General features: G+C 34.2%; 1 protein-coding gene across 1 annotated transcript in view; it reads right to left on the reverse strand.

Moving 5' to 3' along the window:
* Positions 1–22,070, reverse strand: part of LOC128030461 (N-acetylglucosamine-1-phosphodiester alpha-N-acetylglucosaminidase) — a 74,977-nt gene that overhangs the window by 4,715 nt on the left and 48,192 nt on the right. Inside the window, exons 7-9 of the mRNA XM_052618122.1 lie at positions 932–979; positions 665–793; positions 58–189 (exon numbers count right to left, since the gene is read on the reverse strand). Coding sequence (XP_052474082.1) covers positions 58–189; positions 665–793; positions 932–979 — 309 coding nt within the window. The remainder of the gene's footprint in view (positions 1–57; positions 190–664; positions 794–931; positions 980–22,070) is intronic.

The raw sequence follows: 22,070 nt of genomic DNA on the forward strand, positions 1-22,070 counted from the left end.
TAGGGAGGGAATGTGTTGTTTACATGTCGTGTGAGTGCTAATAGATCTGTACAGCACCTCTGTTCAGGCTGATGTTTCTCTCTTCTTGGTATGTGGTGTTGCAGCTTCCTGTGACAGCGTTGCATTGGCACATGTCGTGGCATTGGCATGACTGCTTGCAGTTCAGCCCATAGAATCCAAGAGGGCACTCTGGGACAAAAAAGAGAGCAGAGACATGATTATGTTCATCTATTCATAGAGATAATTTGCTGCAAAATAAAGACACTTGCCTACTTAGGCATCGCTGTAGATGCACACTCTAAATTTAAGAGGTTCCTTACAGTACTCAGCAATATTATGATTTTTGGTTTTATATGATATATTTAATCAAAATCTAAAACAGCATTGCATGCAATACTAAAGGCAATTGCACTACAATTAAGAAGGGTTGACTAAAAATATGTTCTGGTAACTTGTTCATCCAATTTAAGATTCACATCACTTAATATTTGTGTGTGTTAAATATTTTTTGTGCTTATTTGAGAATGTGTTAATTTACCTGGAAATATATTTCTCACGTTTTTCATTACCTTACTCGAGCACACTCAATCCTCAGGACACATACATGTTAAATATGTGCATTTGCTTAATATATTCCAAAACTAATTGATATTGGACTGCATACCTTGCTCGCAGAAATCTCCATGGAGACCAGCAGGACAGGTGCACCATCCGTGAACAGGATCACATGAGACTCCGTTTGTGCACGCGCATGTTTGCTTACAGCCATCGCCATAGAATCCTGCTGCACATACTGTGAGGAGCACAAACCAAGTTCAGATGAACATATTGGTTTAAAATAGTTCAAATCACCACTGCTGCCTGACTGTAACAAACACAAAGAGCTTTATTTGATGGTACAAATCTGTGTGACAGTCAGATTTACCCTCACCTTGGCTACAGTTTAAACCCATCCATCCAGAATCACACACACATCCATCTGTTCAGAGAGAGGGATAAGACAAGAAAAATAGAAAAAAATAGAGTTATCAAAAAAAAACTTAAATACCACCTTTAATGCAAAAGCATTTTCTCTGTTTAAAACATTCACTAACTACAAACAATCTGTCAAAATCTGTTATTTTTTAGCAATATGCTCCTTCTAATGTAATGGATGCAGTATAAGCTACATGCCTTAAACAAATCAATGTCAAATGTCATTAACACTTTACTTTATATCATACATTAATTATACATTTACATAAATATCTGTGACCAGAGTTAAAATGCATTATAATATTTGCAGATTTCTTGTTACCTCTGTAATTACGGTACTTGTTTGTCATGTTTTTTTTTATTTATTTTTTTTATTAAACTTACAGTTATACATTAATACAAGTTACATTACATGGCTACTTAGTTATGTATTCAGAAATGTAGACATAATGAATGTTACGATGAATAATGCTTGTGATCATAAGTATTAATATAGCTGCAAGCAGCGATGGCGGGCTCAAGCCGTCAGTGCAACACCACCCCGGTGGCATCGGGAAAACTGTGCCCAGCGGGCATGAGCATTTACAGTAACCCTCTGGCAATCAAATTTTAAGGGATATGGCAGTTAAAGGGTTAATCCGGTTATGCCTGTTTTTGTTTTGTTTTTTTACTTTATTTTTCTTTTCTCTGTGCCGGATTGCTGATGTCTTTTACCCGGGCATAGATGTCCATCCATCAATTACGAACATTCATCCGCAAATGTCAGAGCGGTCGCGAGCGTGGATGGGAGAATGGCGCATGTTTTATTTTTTTTGAGCTACTGGGATGGTGCCCCCTCTGGGAGTTGGTGCCCTACGAAGACTGCGTATTCTGCATATAGGGAGCGGCGGTACTATCTGGAAAATATATTCCTCAAACCATCATACAAGAGGAGGTGATGCTAGTACTTCAAGAATCTCTCAAAACCTATCTGTTCATAAAGCCTATATATAAAGTCTTAATATAGTATTCCACAATATGTTGTGCTATTCTAATATTATTGTGTTTTTTTTACTGACATTGTTATTTGCTGTTATTTTTTGTTTTAATATTGTTACTGTTGTTACTTGTTGTACGGTGACCTTGAGTGGTTTGAAAGGCGCCTTAAATAAAATGCATTATTATTATTATTATTATTATTAGCTGTACACTTGATAAAAAAAATTAAATATAAACTTATGCAATTGTATATATATATATATATATATATATATAGTGTACAGTTTTCTTTTATTGCATCTTGAAATAAATGTTTCTGAGTTCTGTGTTTGTTTATTTTTTTATTTTTATTTTTTTTAAAAAATTTTTAGGAAGATTACAGCCTTTAATCTCCTCAAAATAAATGTGCATATAAACCATGAACAATTTAATTATAGCTGTATTTATAAAATGCTTACTAATGACTATTAATTTTGGGAGTAGGCTAGCAACAGTTGATGTTGAGGCCTAAGATATTTTTTAAGCTGTAATGATGAAAAAACAACAACAACACAAAATTGCTTTTTTTTCTGCTGGTGATTAAAGAGATGATTAAGTCTCCCTCTCTCTCTCTCTCTCTCTCTCTCTCTCTGACACCAAGCCCATCCCCTATCCCACACATTCACACAAACTCAGCACACACACTTAACACACACACACTTAACACACAAACACACACACACACATACACATTACCCAGAGGGACAGAGTGACATCAGATGTATGGTAGTTTTTTAATTTTCTATCATCCATATAGTGTTGTATAGTCATGAAACTATGCATATTTCGTCAGCATGACTTGTCTTCTATGTGTACATTTTGTTGAATTGTTTAGAACTTGCACTTAAAAAAATAAAAGACATTTACTGGTTCCTTTTTTACTATTATTTCAAAAAATCACCATGACAAAACCATTCAAGCTATCCAAAATTAATTCACACCTGTTCTGTAAGATAAATTCTTTAAACAGTGGTAAAAGAGGATGTGGTGCTGATCCTTCAAGAGTCACTCCAAACTTATCTGTCCATAAAGCCTATAAAGAATTATTCTTAATATACAGTATTTCACAATACTTCAGCATATTATTCTAATTAAGTGAGGGTCATTTTATCACTAAAATACATATTATTTTTCTTTGAAAGATTTCTATAAATGATTTAAATCATACTTGTTTCTACAATAATTATTTAAAAGTAATCATATAGCGCCATCTGGTGGCCATTATTGGTACTAAGAATTGCAAGCTTGATTTATATGTTATGATAGTTTTAATTTTAAGCTGGCTCTTGAAAATGATAAAGCTATGAAACTTGCTGTGCTTCTTTCAAATGATGACTTCTACGTATATAAAAAATTATGAAGAGTTGGAATGAAGAATGTTAAAGATATAGTAAAATAACTATTGTATTTTTTTATGTTACTTTAATAAATCGGTATGGCCATACCATTTAAGGTATCCTAAACCCATTCGCAATTTAACATCTTCAGTATATTGGCATCATGTTGAAAAAGTTTGGTGTGAACTACTTTTGTCTTCTTGGAGGAGTATGATTCATTTACAGGCTGATTTGATCATAAATCCACAATAAAATTTCTGAGTTCTGTATCAATCTGTGTTGTTGTTTGTTTATTTTCATTTTTTTATTTGTCATAGGAAGATAACTGACCCTTTACTCTCCTTTTTAATAAATGTGCTTATAAACCAAGATCAAGCTATTTATAGCTGTATTTATAAGCTGCTTATTAATGACTATTTAAGTTGGGACAAGACTTTATAAAGCATGAACTGACTATTTACTAATGAGTGCAGTTATTATAAAGTGTTACCAATGCATTTACTAATGTTAACAAATTAGACATTATTTTACAGTGTTATAAAATCTTTTAATGACTTATAAGCATTTGTTAAAGTTCTGCTTGCATTACAGCTTAGTCTTGATCTGTGAACTGAACAGTTTTACTGTTACATCCATGAGATTATGTAAATTAAGATAAATGTCATGTCACAGGATGGAATAGGTCAGTATCAAATGAGATTAAAATTATTATTTGCAGCACAAATAAGTATTTTTAGAATTTTGTTTTTAATTCCTGAAACTGTCAGAAAAGGATAAGGCCTAAGAGATTTCTTAAGCTGTAATGAAAACAGCAATGTTAGCAAAAGCAACAAAAAATAACAATTTAAAATACATTTTTTTCTGGTGATTAAAGAGATGATTAAGTCTCTCTCTCTCTCTCTCTCTCTTTCTCTCTCTCATTGTGTCTGCCACTCAGCTCATGCCCATCCCCCACTCACAGACACACACACACACACTCAGTCAGCACACATACATTCCTCAAACAGAGGGACAGAGTGAGTTGAGATGTCTGACAGTTTTTTTTATTTTCTTTTAGTCATACAGTGTTGTAAAGTCATGAAACTATGCATATGTCCTCAGAATGATTTGATCTCTGTATGTTTTTTTTTTTTTAAGTGTTTGGAAGCTGCAATTTAAAAATACAAGACAATTAATGATTCCCTTTTTACTGTCATTTCAAAAAATCACCACGACAAAACCGTTCAAGCTAACCAAAATCCGTTCGCAATTTAAGTTCCTCAATGTTTTTTCAACATGTAGACAAAGTTTGGTGAGTATAGTGAACATTTCCTGTGAGGAGTATGCATTAAATCAGAGCTCAATTTAAATATTCAAATCAAAATAGCCGACTTCCTGTTGGTCGTAGCTGATGACTGTGAATTAGAAAGTTGTCCGTCTTGAAAAGAACAATTTATGTACCAAGTTTGGTGTCTGTAGCTAAAACTAACCCCCCCACTTTTGACAAAAGGTGGCGCTATAGAGTGCCTCCTTCACGCCCTTTTAAAAGCTTTTGCCATTGTCTAGCTATCACTAATACTGATATGTGTTTTGAGTTTCATGTAAATCTGAGCTTGTTGTCTGCCTCAAACTCACCATAACAGAACATTCAAGTTTGACACGTTGCCATGGCAACACTATATCAGATATCAATATCCCCACAACAGATTTACATCGGCCGTGTTTTGTCATTATTCTGATGAAGTTTTAAGTAAATAGAGTAAAAATAAGATGCTGAATTCAAAGCATTTGGAAAATGACACACTTCCTGCTGCCAGTTGGTGGCGCTATAATGTTGACTCTTAATAGTCACATATATACGATCAGTATCATACAACGAACAAACCAATGAAGTTTGATCAAATTCAGGAAATGTATGTGGATGTTATTAGACATTTCCTGTTTCTCATTTCTCGCCATAATTTCAACGCCTCGCCACGGGCAAACCGTTCGAGATATCAAAAATCCCCTCGCAATTTTTCATCCCCAATGTCTTGAGATCATGTTCACCGAGTTTGGTGGCAATCAAGTAAAAGACCTATGACAAGTATATCAAATTCCAGAGCATGCTTTTTATAAACAGCCCTAAATAGCTGACTTCCTGTTGGGCGGAGCCTATGACATAGAGTGCGAAAGTTGTTCGGCTCAATGAGATCTATAAGTGTACTGAGTTTCATATAAATACATGAAAGTGTGTGTGAGCTATGGTTCAAGATTTCTGACTGTGTTCCAGGGGGCGCTGTAGAGCCCCTGTGCCACGCCCGGGTCCCAGTCTCTGTGGCGTCCTGATGGCCGCAGATTCCAATGTGTGTGCCAATTTTCAAGAGTTTTTGAGCATGTTAAGGCCCCCAAAAACCCCCGGAAGGTTTAATAAAAAATAAAAAAAATAATAATAATAATAAATATAGCTGCAAGCAGCGATGTCGGGCTCAAGCCATCAGTGCAACGCCACCCTGGTGGCATCGGGAAAACTGTGCCCAGCGGGCATAAGCATTTACAGTAACCCTCTGACAATCAAGTTTTAAGGGATGTGGCAGTTAAAGGACCAATCTAGACTTTGAAATCACATACACAGAACAATATATATAACTTTAGTAACACTTTATTTTAAAATGTATAAAAAATGTATAAGGTGTGCATTGTAGCTGACACCTATATGAACACATTACAATTGTTTTGTGACTACAAGTCTTTCTTCTCAAATGCTATTGAGTGGTCGCGAACGCGGATGGGAGAATGGCGCATATTTGTTTTGTTTTTTTTGAGCAACTGGTGCCCCCTCTGGGAGTTGGTGCTCTACGAAGACTGCATACTCTGCATATAGGGAGCGGCGGTACTATCTGGAAGATATATTCCTCAAACCATCGTACAAGTGAAGGTGATGCTAGTCCTTCAAGAATCGCTCAAAACCTTTTCAAGTGTACAGTTTCCTTTTATTGCATCTTGAAATAAATATTTCTGAATTCTGAATCAAACTGGGTTGTGTTTATTGATTTATTTTATAAGACAACTGAAACTTTAATCTCCTTTGTAATATATGTGCTTTTAAACCAAGAACAATGTAATTAGAGATGTATTCCTGCTTAATAATGACTATTATTAAGGGAAAAGGCTTTATAATCATGAACTATTTACTAATGCTTAGCTAATGAGTGCAGTTATTATAAAGTGTTACCAATGCATTTACTAATGTTAACAAATTAGACATTATTATACAGTGTTACCAAACCCTTTAATAATTTATTAGTGTTTTGTAATGATTTTAATGACCTATAAGCATTTGTGAAATAGTTTTGCTTGCATTGCAGCTTAATCTGTCAGTTGAAGAGTTTTACTGTTACATCCATGAGATTAATAAATGTCATGTCACGTCACAGGTTGTCATAGGTCAGTATCAAATGAGTTTGAAATTATAATTTGCAGCACAAATAAGGCTTCTTAGGATGTTTTTAAATCCCAAAAACTGTCAGAAAAGGATAAGGCCTAAGAGATTTCTTAACCTGTAATGAAAGGAAAAAAACACCACCATTAGCAACAACAAAAACAATAACAATTTAAAATATAGATTTTTTTTTCCTGATTATTAAAGGAATGATTAGGTCTCTCTCTCTCTCTCTCTCTCTCTCTCTCTCTCTCTCTGCCAGACAGCCCCTCCCTACAATCCACACACACTGTCAGTCACCAAAGATTCACAGTCACCAACCCCCTCACACTCACACTCCCCCTCCCTCTCCCCCTCCCTTTCCTCACACAGACGGAGTGGCCAGAGTGAGATCATGTCAGTTGAGAAGTCTGACAGTTTTTTCTTTTCTTTTATCCATACAGTGTTGTAAAGTCATGAAACTATGCATATTTCCTCATAATGATTTGATCTCTGTATGAAAACATGCCTTGAAGTGTTTGGAAGCTGCAATTTAGACATACAATACAATTAATGTTTCCCCTTCTTACTGTCATTTCAAAAAATCACCACGTCAAAACCGTTCAAGCTAACCAAAATCCGTTCGCAATTTAAGTTCCTCGATGTTGTTTCTTCATGTAGTCAAAGTTTGGTGTGTATAGTGTACTTCCCATGTGAGGAGTATGCATTAATTCACAACTGTAAAATCTCAAAAATACACATTCAAATCAAAATAGCTGACTTCCTGTTGATCGTAGCTTATGACTGTGAATTAGAAAGTTGTCCGTCTTGATAAGAACAATTTAAGTACCGAGTTTGGTGTCTGTAGCTAAAACTAAATAAAATGCATTATTATTATTATTAGCTGTACACTTGCTAAACATTTTTAAATATAAACTTATGCAATTGTGTGTGTATATATATATATATATATATATATATATATATATATATATATATATATATATATATATATATATATATATATATATATATATATAAATTCAAGTGTACAGTTTTCTTTTATTGCATCTTGAAATAAATATTTATGAGTTCTGTGTTTGTTTATTTTATTTATTTTATTTTTTATTTTACATTTTTTTTAGGGAGATTACAGCCTTTAATCTCCTCAAAATAAATGTGCATATAAACCATGAACAATTTAATTATAGCTGTATTTATAAAATGCTTACTAAAATATTAATTTTGGGAGAAGGCTATATAAAGCATGAACTGACTATTTACTAATGCTTAGCTAAGAATTCCAGCTATTATGAAGTGTTACCAATGCATTTACTAATGTTAACAATTGAGACATTATTTTAAAGTGTTACCAAATCCTTAAATAATTTAAAAGTGTTTTGTTATGATTTCATTAACCTATAAGCATTTGTGAAATAGTTCTGCTTGCATTAAAGCTTAGTCTTCATCTGTGAGCTGAACAGTTTTACTGTTACATCCTTGAGATTATGTAAATTCAAATAAATGTCATGTCACAGGGTGACAGAGGTCAGTATCAAATGAGTTTGAAATTATTATTTGCAGCACAAATAAGGTTTTTTAGGATTTTTTTTAATCCCTGAAACTGTCAGAAAAGGATAAGGCCTAAGATATTTCTTAAGATGTAATGATAACAGCACAATTAGCAACAACAACAAAAAAATAACTATTTAAAATACAGTTTTTTTTTCTGGTGATTAAAGAGATGTTTAAGTCTCTCTCTCTCTCTCTCTCTCTCTCTCTCTCTCTGTCTGTCTGCCACTCAGCTCACACCCCTCCCCCACTCACACTCACACACACACACAGAGTCAGCACACAGAGTGACAGAGTGAGATCAGATGTCTGACAGTTTTTTAATTTTCTTTTAATCATACAGTGCTGTAAAGTCATGAAACTATGCATATTTCCTCAGAATCACTGGTTTTCTAAATTAAAAATGTTTTTTAAAGGTTTGGAAGCTGCAATTTAAAAATACAAGACGATTAATGTTTCACTTTTTACTGTCATTTCAAAAAATCACCACGACAAAACCGTTCAAGCTAACCAAAATCTGTTTGCAATTTAAGTTCCTCGATGTTTTTTCTTCATGTAGACAACGTTTGGTGTGTATAGTGTACTTCCCCTGTGAGGAGTATTCACTAATTCACAACTGTAAAATCTCAAAAATACACATTCAAATCAAAATAGCCGACTTCCTGTTGATCGTAGCTGATGACTGTGAATTAGAAAGTTGTCCGTCTTGAAAAGAACAATTTATGTACCAAGTTTGGTGTCTGTAGCTAAAACTAACCCCCCCACTTTTGACAAAAGGTGGCGCTATAGAGTGCCTCCTTCATGCCCTTTTAAAAGCTTTTGCCATTGTCTAGCTATCACTAATACTGATATGTGTTTTGAGTTTCATGTAAATTTGAGCTTGTTGTCTGCCTCAAACTCACCATAACAGAACATTCAAGTTTGACATGTTGCCATGGCAACACTATATCAGATATCAATATCCCCACAACAGATTTACATCGGCCGTGTTTTGTCATTATTCTGATGAAGTTTTAAGTAAATCGAGTAAAAATAAGATGCTGAATTCAAAGCATTTGGAAAATGACACACTTCCTGCTGCCAGTTGGTGGCGCTATAACGTTGACTCTTAATAGCCACATATATACAATCGGTATCATACAACGAACAAACCCATGAAGTTTGATCAAATTCAGGAAATGTATGTGGATGTTATTAGACATTTCCTGTTTCTCATTTCTCGCCATAAGTTCCATGCCTCGCCACGGGCAAACCGTTCGAGATATCAAAAATCCCCTCGCAATTTTTCATCCTCAATGTCTTGAGATCATGTTCACCGAGTTTCGTGGCGAACGGGTTGAAAACCTCAGAGGAGTATTTCAAATTCCAGAGCATGCTTTTTTTAAACAGCCCTGAATAGCTGACTTCCTGTTGGGCGGAGCCTATGACATAAAGTGTGAAAGTTGTTCGGCTCAATGAGATCTATAAGTGTACCGAGTTTGATATAAATACATGCAAGTGTGTGTGAGCTATGGTTCAAGAATTCTGACTGTCTTCCAGGGGGCGCTGTAGAGCCCCTGTGCCACGCCCCGGTCCCAGCCTCTGCGGCGTCCTGATGGCCGCAGATTTCAAGAGTTTTTGAGCATGTTAAGGCCCCCAAAACACCCCGGAAGGTTTAATAAAAAATAAAAATAAATATAGCTGCAAGCAGCGATGGCGGGCTCAAGCCGTCAGTGCAACGCCACCCCGGTGGCATCGGGAAAACTGTGCCCAGCGGGCATAAGCATTTACAGTAACCCTCTGGCAATCAAATTTTAAGGGATATGGCAGTTAAAGGGTTAATCCGACCCGTCTAGACTTTGAAATCACATACACAGAACAATATATATAACTTTAGTAACACTTTATTTTAATATATATATAAATGTATAAGGTGTACATTGTAGCTGACACCTAAATTAACACATTAAAATTGTTTTATGACTGCAAGTCTTTCTCCTCAAATGCTATTGAGCTTCAAATTTGCTTTTGAGTCCATGTGAAAAAGTAGCATAATTTACATATGACTTACAGTTTGTTTTAATAAATATCAAACATTCAATTTAATGGTGCATTATAGCTGTCACCTAGATGAACAATTACAGTTGTTTTTATGACTGTAAGTCATTCTCTTCAAATGCTACTGACGTTAGAAAATTGTATAACAATATCACATGTAACTTAAGAGACGGTCCCTAAATTTGAGACTCTCGAATGTCCAATGTCAAGCCAAATTTATGCCTGTTTTTGTTTTGTTTTTTACTTTATTTTTCTTTTCTCTGTGCCGGATTGCTGATGACTTTTACCCGGGCATAGATGTCCATCCATCAATTACGAACATTCATCCGCAAATGTCCGAGCGGTCGCGAGCGCGGATGGGAGAATGGCGCATGTTTTATTTTACTGGGATGGTGCCTCCTCTGGGAGTTGGTGCCCTACGAAGACTGCGTATTCTGCATATAGGGAGCGGCGGTACTATCTGGAAGATATATTCCTCAAACCGTCGTACAAGAGGAGGTGATGCTAGTACTTCAAGCATCTCTCAAAACCTATCTGTTCATAAAGCCTATATATAAAGTCTTAATATAGTATTCCACAATATGTTGTGCTATTCTAATATTATTGTGGTTTTTTATTGACATTGTTATTTGCTGTTATTTTTTGTTTTAATATTGTTACTGTTGTTACTTGTTGTACGGTGACCTTGAGTGGTTTGAAAGGCGCCTTAAATAAAATGCATTATTATTATTATTATTATTATTATTATTATTATTATTATTATTAGCTGTACACTTGATAAAAAAAATTAAATATAAACTTATGCAATTGTATATATATGTATATATAGTGTACAGTTTTCTTTTATTGCATCTTGAAATAAATGTTTCTGAGTTCTGTGTTTGTTTATTTTTTTATTTTTATTTTTTTATTTTTTTTAGGAAGATTACAGCCTTTAATCTCCTCAAAATAAATGTGCATATAAACCATGAACAATTTAATTATAGCTGTATTTATAAAATGCTTACTAATGACTATTAATTTTGGGAGATGGCTATATAAAGCAGCAACAGTTGATGTTGAGGCCTAAGATATTTCTTAAGCTGTAATGATGAAAAAACAACAACAACACAAAATTGCTTTTTTTTTCTGCTGGTGATTAAAGAGATGATTAAGTCTCCCTCCCTCTCTCTCTCTCTCTCTCTCTCTCTCTCTCTCTCTCTGACACCAAGCCCATCCCCTCTCCCACACATTCACACAAACTCAGCACACACACTTAACACACAAACACACACACACACACACACACACACATTACCCACAGTGACAGAGGGACAGAGTGACATCAGATGTATGGTAGTTTTTTAATTTTCTATCATCCATATAGTGTTGTATAGTCATGAAACTATGCATATTTCCTCAGCATGACTTCTATGTGTACATTTTGTTGAAGTGTTTAGAAGCTGCACTTTAAAAAAATAAAAGACATTTACTGGTTACTTTTTTACTGTTATTTCAAAAAATCACCACGACAAAACCATTCAAGCTATCCAAAATTAATTTGCATCTGTTCTGTAAGATAAATTCTTTAAACAGTGGTAAAAGAGGATGTGGTGCTGATCCTTCAAGAGTCACTCAAAACGTGTCTGTCCATAAAGCCTATAAAGAATTATTCTTAATATACAGTTCACAATATTTCAGCTTGTTATTCTAATAAAGTGAGGGTCATTTTATCAGTAAATACATAAAATTCATATTATTTTTCTTTGAAAGATTTCTATAAATGATTTAAATCATACTTGTTTCTACAATAATTATTTAAAAGTAATCCTATACCTCCATCTGGTGGCCATTATTGGTACTAAGAATTGCAAGCTTCATTTATAAGTTATGATAGTTTTAATTTTATGCTGGCTCTTGAAAATGATAAAGCTATTAAACTTACTGTGCTTCCTTCAAATGATAACTTCTACGTATATAAAAAAATATGAAGAGTTTGGAATGAAAAAAATTAAAGATATAGTAAAATAACTATTGTATTTTTTTTATGTTACTTTAATAAATCGCTATGACCACACCATTTAAGCTATCCTAAACCCATTCGCAATTTAACATCTCAGTATATTGGCTTCATGTTAAAAAAAGTTTGGTGTGAACTACTTGTGTCTTCTTGGAGGAGTATGAAATCATTTACAGGCTGATTTTATCATAAATCCACAATAGAATTTCTGAGTTCTGTATCAATCAGTGTTGTTGTTTGTTTATTTTTATTTTTTTATTTTTCATAGGAAGATAACTGACCCTTTACTCTCCTTTTTAACAAATGTGCTTATAAACCAAAAACAAGCTATTTATAGCTGTATTTATAAACTGCTTACTACTGACTATTAATATTGGGACAAGGCTTTATAAAGCATGAACTGACTATTTACTTTTGGAGTTTGAAATTATTATTTGCAGCACAAATAAGGTTTTTTAGGATTTTTAAAAATCCCTAAAACTGTCAGAAAAGGATAAGGCCTATTTCTATGTGAGTGGCTACATTTATTTGTTTTTATAACTATAATGCATAAACTATGAAATTATACAAAATGTATAAAAAAAGTACAACAGTTATTGTTTTCCAATGTTTTTTATTAATTTTTTTTTTTTTTTTTTTTTTGGATTTACATTTAAAAAAATTAGCCTACTGCAATCATTCTAAACAGCTTGAATAAAACCTGTCAATATTTATTATAGACCACTGTAACTGTGTATAATCTAACAAACAAGTTTATTATGAAAATAAAAGTGTGTACACCAGAAAAATTGGACGATAAAGAAATTGCTAACAATAGTATAATAGATCATGTTTTATGTTTTTAGGCGTTTAGATGCAGAAATGGACAAATAAAATGTAAAATAAAATGTAATTGATTTAATTAAATATAGATTAATTCTTGTTAGAGCAAAATAATAAATACATACGTACACACATTAAAAAAGCAGCCAAGATGAATGAGTTTCATTTTTTTTATAGATTCAAATTGAAGACAGAAGCAGCTGGTATATGCGGTCACTTAATATTCAAATCCAGTAGATCCACTTCAGATATATTTCTCAACAGTTTATGTTCACGTGGCTGTTTTCGTTTATATTCGCCAAGCTATTTTGAAATAATCTTGTCCGTTATGTGTTCGTTCGTACGACGAAAGGCAGAATCCTGCAGCTCGAGAGATACATGTTATTCTGCCAGTGGCGGTGTCAAATAGTCTTTCACACTTAAACGAGTCACAAACACCTGCATTTAGCTCTTGCAGTGTTACAATGGGTTTATTGTGTGCATTTGTGGTAATATTTTATTTAAAAAAGCTCTTAAACAAGAATAAATTCGTTTGTTTTGAGCTCGACACTGTAAGCGCTGATCGGAGCGGTGATTTCAGATAGGCAGCCACAAATATTTAATTTTCACACAAACAGTTCAAAAACATCTGAATTTAGCTCTTGGTGTGTTCTAATTGGTTGATTGTGTGATATCGCTGTAATAATTTATTTTTAAAAGCTTTAAAACAGGAATAAATTCGTTTTTTTCTGAGCTCTTTACTCCAGACGCTCGTGATCACAGCGGTGATTCATCTCTCCTATTTCTCACGTATCTCTGGCCAGAAATTATTTATCCATGAGCCCTGAACCGGTAATAATCAGATATGTTGGTTTAGCTTGTCAGTGTGAATTAAATCTAAGTATGTATTTGTATTTTTAACCGATTTAAAAGTGAAAGTAAAAGTCCGGTAATTGCACCTGTAGGGGCGCTATTTCTCTCAGACAATGGAAGTCTGAAGCACATATACTCAAACAGAGGGACAGAGTGAGATGAGATGTCTGACAGTTTTTTAATTTTCTGTTATCCATACAGTGTTGTAAAGTCGTGAAACTATCCATATTTACTCAGAATGACTTTTTTTCTGTATGAAAAAAGGTTTTGAAGTGTTTGGAATTTAAAAATGCAGGACAATTAATAATTCCATTTTTATTGTCATTTAAAAAAATCACCATGACAAAACCGTTCAAGCTATCCAAAATCCATTGGCAATTTAAGTTGTTTAAAATGTTTTGGCATCATGTAGACAAAGTTTGGTGTGTATAGTGTTACTCTCCTCTGAGCAGTATGCATTAATTCACAGCTAAATGTAAAAAAAAAATCCACATTCAAATCAAAATAGCTGACTTCCTGTTGATCGTAGCTGATGACTGTGAATTAGAAAGTTGTCCGTGTTGATAAGAACAATTTTTGTACCGAGTTTGGTGTCTGTAGCTAAAACTAACCCCCCCACTTTTGACAAAAGGTGGCGCTATAGAGTGCCTCTTCCACGCCCTTTTAAAAGCTTTTTCCATTGTCTAGCTATCAAGAATACTGATATGTGTTTTGAGTTTCATGTAAATCTGAGGTTGTTATCTGCCTCAAAATCACCATAACAGAATATTCAAGTTTGACACGTTGCCATGGCAACAATATATAAGATATCAATATCCCCACAACAGATTTACATCGGCCATGTTTTGTCATTATTCTGATGAAGTTTGAAGCAAATCGAGTAAAAATAAGATGCTGAATTCAAAGCATTTTGAAAATGACTCACTTCCTGCTGCCAGTTGGTGGCGCTATAACGTTGACTCTTAATAATCACATATATACGATCGGTATCATACATCGAACAAACCGATGAAGTTTGATCAAACTCAGGCAATGTATGTGGATGTTATTAGGCATTTCCTGTTTCTCACTTTTTGCCCTAATTTCAACGCCTCGCCACGGGCAAACCGTTCGAGATATAAAAAATCCCCTCGCAATTTTTCATCCCCAATGTCTTGAGATCATGTTCACCGAGTTTGGTGGCAATCATGTAAAAAACCTATGACAAGTATATCAAATTCCAGAACATGCTTTTTTTAAACAGCCATGAATAGCTGACTTCCTGTTGGGCGGAGCCTTTGACATAGAGCGCGAAAGTTGTTCAGCTCAATGAGATCTACAAGTGTACTGAGTTTCATATAAATATATGCAAGTGTGTGTGAGCTATGGTTCAAGATTTCTGACTGTGTTCCAGGGGGCGCTGTAGAGCCCCTGTGCCACGCCCGGGTCCCAGTCTCTGTGGCGTCCTGATGGCCGCAGATTCCAATGTGTGTGCCAATTTTCAAGAGTTTTTGAGCATGTTAAGGCCCCCAAAAACCCCCGGAAGGTTTAATAAAAAATAAAAAAAATAATAATAAATATAGCTGCAAGCAGCGATGGCGGGCTCAAGCCACCAATGCCATCGCCACCCCGGTGGCATCAGGTAAACTGTGCCCAGCGGGCACATGCATTCACAATATCCCTCTGGCAGTGAGGTTTTAAAGGATATGGCAGTTAAAGGGTTAATCCGAATCATCTTGACTTTAAAATCACATTCACAGAACAATATATATATATATATATATATATATATATATATATATATATATATATATATATATATATATATATATATAACTTTAGTAAAACTTTACAATAAGATTTCATTTATAAACATTATGTTAACATGAACAATATTTATATAGCATTCATTCATGTCAGTTAATATTCCAAACTTAAACATTAAAACATTGTTTTATTGTGATTTTTTTCCAGGCACATTTTACCAATTCCTAACCATATAAATCTTAATAACTACCATTATTTTTTATTTAATCATTTATGAGTGCTATACAATAGTCCAGGAAAGCTGGAAGAGAAAAACTCCTTATATTCATGTGTGCAGAATTATTAGGCATGTTTTCTTTTACAGATGAAATGCGCTAAAATAGACTTTTAACTCAAACTGTAAGGTCGAAAATTATGAAATACCCATGAGAAATATCAAACACAAATGCAATACAGAAATGGATAAGTTAAGACTTGACCATTGTACAAAAATGCTGACTGGGTCATGAGGTCAGAAAAGAAGAAGAAAAAAGCAGGTCAAGAAGAACTGACAAAAAGAATTGCAAAATAATTAGTAATTAATGTGAAGATTAATTTTTAGTCAATTCTGCAAGACAGACTTTTCAGGAAAGGAGGTGGAATAAAAATGAGCTCCTAAATCTTAATCCTGGATTCTGGAAGATATATTCCTCAAACCATCGAACAAGAGGAGGTGGTGCTGGTCCTTCACGAGTCAGTCTAATCTGTTCATAAAGCCTATATATAAAGACTTAATATATAGTATTTCACAATACTTCATGGTATTCTAATTAAATCATTTTTTGGAATCTTAAGTCTCTCAGAGCCTGACACCGAGTAATTCTGGAGACTCCAGGAAAGTGGCAGTTCTGTAAAATGTTGGCGCTGGAGACTAAATGCACCCTGATAGTTTCACACCTAATTCACTTAACACACACACACACACACACACACATTACCCACAGTGACAGTGGGACTGAGTGACATCAGATGTATGATAGTTTTTTTTAATTTTCTATCATCCATATAGTGTTGTATAGTCATGAAACTATGGTCATGAGACCAGTCATTCTGAGGAAATATGCCTCAGAATGACTGGTCTTGTATGTGTACATTTTTTTTTTAAAGTGTTTAGAAGCTGCACTTTAAAAAAATAAAAAGACATTTACTGGTTCCTTTTTTACTATTATTTCAAAAAATCATCACGGCAAAACCATTCAAGCTATCCAAAATTCATTCACACCTATTCTGTAAGATTAATTCTTTAAACAGTGGTAAAAGAAGATGTGGTGCTGAACCTTCAAGAGTCACTCAAAACGTTATCTGTCCATAAAGCCTATAAATAATTATTCTTAATATACAGTTCAAAATACTTCAGCTTGTTATTCTAATTAAGTGAGGGTCATTTTATCAGTAAAATATATACAATTCATTTTTTTTTGAAAGATTTCTATAAATGATTTAAATCATACTCGTTTCTACAATAATTATTTAAAAGTAATCCTATAGCTCCCTCTGTTGGCCATTATTGGTACTAAGAATTGCAAGCTTGATTTATAAGTTATGATAGTTTAAATTTTATGCTGGCTCTTGAAAGTGATAAAGCTATGAAACTTACTGTGCTTCCTTCAAATGAGGACTTCTACTTATATAAAAAAATATGAAGATTTAGAATGAAAAATTGTAAAGATATAGTAAAATAACTATTGTATTTTTTTTATGTTACTTTAATAAATCTCTATGGCAAAACCATTTAAGCTATCCTAAACCCATTCACAATTTAACATCTCAGTATATAGGCATAATGTTGAAAAAGGAGTATGGAGTAGTATGAGTAGGAGTATGAATTCATTTGCAGGCTTTATCATAAATCCACAATAAAATTTCTGAGTTCTGTATCAATCTGTGTTGTTGTTTGTTTATTTTTATCTTTTATTTTTCATAGGAAGATAACTTACTCTCATTTTTAATAAATGTGCTTATAAACCAAGGACAAGCTATTTATAGCTGTATTTATAAACTGCTTACTACTGACTATTGATATTGGGACAAGGCTTTATAAAGCATGAACTGACTATTTAATAATGAGTGCAGTTATTATAAAGTGTTATCAATGAATTTGCTAATGTTAACAAATAAGACATTATTTTACAGTGTTATCAAATCCTTAAATGACTCATAAGCATTTGTGAAAGTTCTGCTTGCATTACAGCTTAGTATTGATCTGTGAGCTGAACAGATTTACTGTTACATCCATGAGATTATGTAAATTAAAATAAATATAATGTCACACGATGTCATATGTCAGCATCAAATGAGTTTGAAATTATTATTTGCAGCACAAATAAGGTTTTTTTAGGATTTTTAAAAATCCCTAAAACTGTCAGAAAAAGGTTAAGGCCTAAGCTATTTCTATGTGAGTGGCTAATTTTATTTTTGTTTTTATAATTGTAATACACAAACTATGAAATTATACAAAATGTATAAAAAGATAAATAAATAAATACGCACACATTAAAAAAGCAGCCAAGTCGAATGAGTTTCCTTTTTTATATAGATTAAAATTGAAGACAGAAACAAGTGGTAAATGTGGTCACTTTAATATTCAAATCCAGTAGATCCAGTTTATGTTCACGTGGCTGTTTTCGTTTATATTCGCCAAGCTATTAAGTATTTTGAAATAATCTTGTCCGTGATGTGTTCGTTCGTACGACGAAAGCCAGAATCCTGCAGCTCGAGAGATATGTTATTCTGCCAGTCGCGCTTTCAAATAGTCTTGCACACTTAAACAGGTCACAAACACCAGCATTTAGCTCTTGTTGTGTTACAATGGGTTTATTGTGTGCATTTGTGGTAATATTTTATTTAAAAAAGCTCTTAAACAAGAATAAATTCGTTTGTTTTGAGCTGGACACTGTACGCGCTGATCGGAGGCGGTGATTTCAGTTAGGCAGCCACAAATATTTCATTTTCACACAAACAGTTCAAAAACATCTTAATTTAGCTCTTGGTGTGTTCTAATTGGTTGATTGTGTGATATCGCTGTAATAATTTATTTTTAAAAGCTTTAAAACAGGAATAAATTCGTTTTTTCTGAGCTCTTTACTCCAGACTCTCGTGATCACAGCGGTGATTCATCTCTCCTATTTCTCACATATCTCTGGCCAGAAATAATTTATCCATGAGCCCTGAACCGGTAATAATCAGATATGTTGGTTTAGCTTGTCAGTGTGAATTAAATCTAAGTATTTGTTTGTATTTTTAACCGATTTAAAAGTGAAAGTAAAAGTTCGGGAATTGAACCTGTAGGGGCGCAATTTCTCTCAGACAATGGAAGTCTAAGCACACACACTCAAACAGAGGGACAGAGTGAGATGAGATGTCTGACAGTTTTTTAATTTTCTGTTATCCATACAGTGTTGTAAAGTCGTGAAACTATGCATATTTCCTCAGAATGACTTTTTCATCTGTATGAAAAAATTATTTGACGTGTTTGGAAGCTGCAATTTAAAAATACAATAATGATTCCCTTTGTAAGGTCATTTAAAAAAATCACCACGGCAAAACCATTCAAGCTATCCAAAATCCATTCACAATTTAAGTTCCTATCAGAAATACTGATGTGTGTTCAGAGTTTTGTGAAATTCTAAGTATGTTATTTGCCTCAAAATCACCTGAGAAGTATTCCAGTTTGACATGTTGCCACGCCAACAAATTTTTAGATATCAATATCCCCCTTGCAGATTTATATCGGCTGTGTTTTAACATTATTCTGATGAAGTTTGAAGCAAATCGAGTAATAATAAGATGCTGAATTCAAATCATTTTGAAAATGACACACTTCCTTCTGCCAGTTGGTGGCGCTATAACTTTGACTCCTAATAGTCACATATATGCGATCGACATCATACAACGAATAATCTGATGAAGTTTGATTAAAATCAGGAAATGTATGTGGACGGTATTAGACACTTCCTGTTTCTCATTTCTCGCCATAATTTCAACGCCTCGCCACGAGCAAACCGTTCGAGATATCAAAAATCCCCTGGCAATTTTTCATCCCCAGTGTCTTGAGATCATGTTGACCGAGTTTGGCGGCAATCGAGAAAAAAACCTATGACAAGTATTTCAAATTCCAGAGCATGCGCTTTTTACATAACTCTAAATAGCTGACTTCCTGATGGGCGGAGCCTATGACATGCAATACGAAAGTTGTTCGGCACGATGAGATCTATATGTGTACTGAGTTTCATATGAATATGTGCAAGTATGTGTGAGCTATACATCAACATTTCTGACTGTGTTCCAGGGGGCGCCATAGAGCCCCTGTGCCACGCCCGGGTCCCAGCCTCTGCAGGCTCCTAAAGGCCACAGATTCCAAAGTGTGCGCAAATTTTCAAGAGTTTTTGAGTATGTTAAGGACCCCAAAAGCCCCCACAACTTTGACGAAAAATTTGAATACTAAACCCTAAATAGCCAACTTCCTGTTGGGCGGAGCCTATGATATGCAATACAAAAGTTGTTTGGATTGATGAGATTTATATGTGTACCGAGTTTCATACGTCTACGAGCAAGAATGTATGATATATGGCCCTCCATATTCCAGGGGGCGCTGTAGAGCCCCTGTGCCACGCCCGTGTATCAGTCTCTGCCCGGCCCTAATGGCCGCAGGTTCCAATCTGTGTGCCAATTTTCAAGACTTTTTAAGCACGTTAAGGGCCCCAAAAGCCCCCGAGACGTTGGAAAAAAATAATAATAAATATAGCTGCAAGCAGCGATGGCGGGCTCAAGCCACCAATGCCATCGCCACCCCGGTGGCATCAGGTAAACTGTGCCCAGCGGGCACATGCATTCACAATATCCCTCTGGCAGTGAGGTTTTAAAGGGTATGGCGGTTAAAGGGTTAATCCGAATCATCTAGACTTTAAAATCACATTCACAGAACAATATATATATATATATATATTTAGTAACACTTTACAATAAGATTTCATTTATAAACATTATGTTAACATGAACAATATTTATATAGCATTCATTCATGTCAGTTAATATTCCAAACTTAAACATTAAAACATTGTTTTATTGTGATTTTTTTTCCAAGCACATTTTACCAATTCCAAGCCATATCAATCTTAATAACTACCATTATTTTTTATTTAATCATTTATGAGTGCTATACAATAGTCCAGGAAAGCTGGAAGAGAAAAACTCCTTATATTCATGTGCAGAATCATTAGGCATGTTTTCTTTTACAGATGAAATGCACTAAAAAAGATTTTTAACTCAAACGTTTTTAACTCAAAGTCGAAAATTATGAAATACCCATGAGAAATATCAAACACAAATGCAATACAGAAATGGATAAGTTAAGATTTGACCATTGTACAAAAATGCTGACTGGGTCATGAGGTCAGAAAAGAAGAAGAAAAAAAAAAAACAGGTCAAGAAGAACTGACAAAAATAATTGCAAAATAATTAGGAATTAATGTGAAGATTAATTTTTAGTAAATTCTGCAAGACAGACTTTCAGGAAAGGAGGTGGAATAAAAATGAGCTCCTAAATCTTAACCCCGGATTCAGGAAAATATATTCCTCAAACCATCGGACAAGAGGAGGTGGTGCTGGTCCTTCACGAGTCACTCTAATCTGTGCATAAAGCCTATATATAAAGTCTTAATATGTAGTATTTCACAATACTTCATGGTATTCTAATTAAATCATTTTTTGGAATCTTTGATTTCTCAGAACCTGACACATTGTAATTCTGAGACTCCAGGAAAGTGGCAGTTCTGTAAAATGTTGGCACTGGAGACTAAATGCTCCCTGATAGTTTCACACCTAATTCACTTAACACACACACACACACACACACACACACACACACACAACACACATTACCCACAGTGACAGAGGGACTGAGTGACATCAGATGTATGATAGTTTTTTAATTTTCTATCATCCATATAGTGTTGTATAGTCATGAAACTATGCATATTTCCTCAGAATGACTTGTCTTCTATGTGTACATTTTTTTGAAGTGTTTAGAAGCTGCACTTAAAAAAATAAAAGACATTTACTGGTTACTTTTTTACTAATATTTTAAAAAATCACCACGACAAAACCATTCAAGCCATTCAAAATTCATCCGCACCTGTACTGTAAGATACATTCTTTAAACTGGTAAAAGAGGATGTGGTGCTGATCCTTCAAGAGTCACTCAAAACGTATCTGTCCATAAAGCCTATAAAGAATTATTCTTAATATACAGTTCACAATACTTCAGCTTGTTATTCTAATTAAGTGAATGTCATTT

Source organism: Carassius gibelio, chromosome A16, assembly GCF_023724105.1.
Source record: "Carassius gibelio isolate Cgi1373 ecotype wild population from Czech Republic chromosome A16, carGib1.2-hapl.c, whole genome shotgun sequence".
NCBI classification, from domain to species: Eukaryota; Metazoa; Chordata; class Actinopteri; order Cypriniformes; family Cyprinidae; genus Carassius; species Carassius gibelio.